The 3,688-nt window shown below is 40.2% G+C and overlaps 1 protein-coding gene across 1 annotated transcript in view; it reads left to right on the top strand.

Moving 5' to 3' along the window:
- Window positions 1-3,688, top strand: part of LOC106523327 (poly(rC)-binding protein 4) — a gene marked incomplete in the record, with an annotated part of 67,879 nt that overhangs the window by 32,083 nt on the left and 32,108 nt on the right. Inside the window, 2 exon segments of the mRNA XM_014016716.1 lie at window positions 2,904-3,094; window positions 3,202-3,225. Of these exon segments, the coding sequence (XP_013872170.1) occupies window positions 2,987-3,094; window positions 3,202-3,225 (132 nt within the window).

The raw sequence follows: 3,688 nt of genomic DNA, 5'->3' as shown, positions 1-3,688 counted from the left end.
GGGTCAGGACCACACTGGTCATTGTTTCTTTTATTTTTATTTTTTTCTGTTTCAGGTCATATTCCTGTAGAAATATATAAAAAAAAATAATAATTTCTGGAGTTAAATCAGGTTAAGAAAAATACAAAGTGAAACATTTTCAGACAACATTTTTTATCCATACAAACATACTGTGTTACTTTGCTAAAAGGCTTTTAGTTTTAACTCATGGTTCCTTCAATATTCTGTGATTTTTGAGAGGCCTTGAGCAACATTTCTTCAGGCTTTCTTTATTTGACTGCTTTTTAGGTCAGTTTTCAATTCAGTATCAGACCATTTTCAAKTGTTTCTGTTGTTAATGTGTGTTAGTTTGTTAAACTGCTTTACCTTAACCTCATAAATTGTACAACTGCACAGCGACTTTAACTTTTATAAAGTGTTCAGGCCTCCTAAACAGTCAGCAGTTGTGCTGAGGCAGAACAGACACTTTAGCAATAAACCCATTTTACATTGGATCTTTGGTTACTTTGTTACCAGCAGCCTGTCACAAAGACACAGTTTGTTCCCATTTCTTCAGCCGATTAAAGAAACAAAGAAAGAAACAAACAAAGAAAGAAAGCACAGTTTGACTCATGAAAGAGCATTTTAGCAACAACATGACTCCCAAAACCTTTGAGTTTAAAACTTGTCATACAGTAGCTGATTAATTAAAGATGATGCATCCTTTCCAGCTGTCCAGGCTGGATGGTTTGTTTGTGACTCATGTAGATAGCTTCTTTTGTCCTCCGTTTGTGCAAGTAAGGGTTTCTGCGGACAATAAGTGGGAGTTTCTTGGGTGCGGGCTTAGTTTTGGGTAAGCCATGATTGGTCGGATTGACATGTGGGCATGTTCTGGGTAAAGGCAGCAGGGGAGAAGCGTAACAGATCTGATCGCTAATTTTATGAATATTAATTTTAGTCACCTCTCGAGACTGGAAGGTGCTAGCTGCACCTGATTTGAACACCGTACATTTGGAGGCATGTGTTTGGCTCAGTTAAAATAGCCTTGAAAAAGATTGCTATTTTTATTATGAAAATTAATATTAGTCTGAAATTCTGACAGGAAGGTGCGAGCTGCACCAAATTTGAAGTCAATTAATTAATTTTACAATAATTTTACCATTACCGTTTTCATCTTTTAACTTCCCTCACAAGACCATACGACCAATCACAACTTACCAAAACTACACTTATACCCAATAGACTCCCACTTTTTGACTGCAGACCCCCTTCTCTATTTGTGAGTGATAGTGACAACAGGATGAGGTAGGAGTTTGTCCTTCAAATGGTGTGTTACCAGTTTGAAGCCCCACTCTGTCCATCTCAGCCATTGTGTCTTTGGAAACTTCACCCACCTTGTCTACTGGTGGTGGTGAAAGGGTCTGGTGGGGCTGGTGCATGGCAGCCTCGCCTCTGTCAACATGCCCCAGGACCATTTTAGTTTACCATCATCAGTGTATGAATGTGTGTATGACTGTAGTGTAAAGCACTATGGAGTCCTTGGACTTGATGAAGTGTTAAATATGTTCAGGCCATATACCATTTGTCCAAGTTCCTCACTGATTTAGCAGCCAAAGTACAAAGGAAATTTTTAAAAAGCATAAGAAAGAATAGGGCGCTTTTGTTTCAGATCATTTTAAAAGACAAGAAAGTCTAACCCCTTGGAAGCAAAGTATAAGGAAAATAGTTCTTTTGCACAGTAAAAACAAAGCACTCCAACACTGATTTGTTTTGTGTGGTCTCTTTGATCAGTATTTGGTACATGCGGYCTTAATTAGCAAGATAACAAGCAGCGAGTGCAGCGCCTGTTAGTTATTCTGTTTGCCGCCCTMCACCCATCCTACTTTTATTCTCCACTTTCACGCTGACTAACGTGAGCAAATATACATCAAGTTGAGCAGGAGTGATACTGTGAACTAATTATACCCGTCACGCTGAGACTGTGAGCAGCCAGGTGACTCCCGCATTAATCACGRCGCTAAGTGTCACATGGCTGCCGTGCACGAAGCTGCTTCCACCATGTCACTCTGTGATCAGTGCCGACGTTTGCGTATAAATCCTGCTCTGTAACACATTCAACTCTCTCTCTCTCTCTCTCTCTCTCTCTCTCTCTCTCTCTCTCNCTCTCTCTCTCTCTCTCTCTCTCTCTCTCTCTCTCTCATTCAACTTTCTCTCAGTCTCTAGCCGACAGAACAACGCCTCAGATGAAACTCTGAACCTTTTTTCAATTTAGAACAACTGTTACAAATTGAACTTGATTAACTTTGCACGCATTTTATGCCACCCTCGTCTCAAGGGGAAACAATACTTTATTTTTCTTTGACTACCAATTTCAATAAGGGCCCAGCTCTCTGTAAGAGAAAACCGGCAGTCAGGTAATGAAGACATAGAGCGTATGTTAGTCATCTACAGCCACCCACAGTCTRTTAGGATCCCAAAGCTCTGATGAGATGCGGCGCTGCTGACTCTGCTGGTGCCTCTGGTCAATACCCTTCACACACACACAGCACTGTTCATTATGACTTTGCAGCGAATATCACCATTAATATTACATCGACTTCSACTAATAAAGAAGTTTCACCCAGAGATGCTTAAAAATCGGGCGCTGTAGCCTGAAAGCCTTTGTAAATGTGTTTGATTTTAGCTTTGGCTTGTCCTCGATGAATCTTCACTCAGCAGGGCCGTTAGAGGCGGCGCAAGCCTCCAGTTTCTGAAGGAGGAAATGGTGAATGCAGCCTTTAGGGTTAAATATGAGCAGACTGTTCACACCAAATCGAAGCTGTGCAAGAAATTCAATTTTTCCTGCATCATTGAGGTTCATATTTGGTGCAATGAAAAACACACACATTAAACATCGTGTCACCTTTTTTTTCCCCCGCTTTCAGATCAGCACTGAAGGATCCCGGAGAGCCAGAGAACGAGTCCTGGCCTTGGCTCAGCTAGCGTGACCGGCGAATGAGCCTTGTTCATGCGTCTCCCTGCGTGCCACTCCCACACCACCATGAACTGTGAGCAGGACTTTGGAGACGGGGGCTTGGGAGTGACCCTCACGCTACGACTGCTCATGCATGGAAAGGTTGTTTGCTTCAGGGCTTTTTTATGAGAAAAATGTTTTTTGTGGGGAATTTCGTTCTTATTTTTTGTGTTAAGTAAATCTAACTCTCTCTATCTTTTCGTATGCAGGAAGTTGGCAGCATTATAGGAAAGGTGAGAATAATTTTATCATGTTCACATAAAACACTTCATATACAAAAGTATTCATCATTAAAAGAAGATAATTACATTATTTTCCAGATAATTAGTCGGATTTAAAAATTGTTATTCCTGGTRTAAACCTTTGTAAACTGATTGGTTGCCTGTGCAACTCAATTAGAAATCATGCATTTTGATTTTTGGTAACATAAAAATCATAAATAGCCACAAATTGCCAGAATTAAAAGAAAAAGGSGGAGAAAAGACAGCTGTATTTGGAGCTGTGTAACTCAGTCATGCTTCASAGCAGCAACATAATTCAATGTTTAAACAAATTGCACAAAAAAGAGATTTTAAATGTTGGAACTGGCCTTTTGAGAAGTTTCATGTTTTTATTTACATAATTACACATCAGGATATGTGTGTGTGTGTGTGTGTGTGTGTGTGTGTGTGTGTGTGTGTGTGTGTGTGTGTGTGT

The sequence above is a fragment of the Austrofundulus limnaeus genome, unplaced genomic scaffold (genome assembly GCF_001266775.1).
Source record: "Austrofundulus limnaeus strain Quisiro unplaced genomic scaffold, Austrofundulus_limnaeus-1.0 Scaffold3, whole genome shotgun sequence".
NCBI lineage: Eukaryota > Metazoa > Chordata > Actinopteri > Cyprinodontiformes > Rivulidae > Austrofundulus > Austrofundulus limnaeus.
This window is presented reverse-complemented; position numbering and strand designations above follow the sequence as displayed.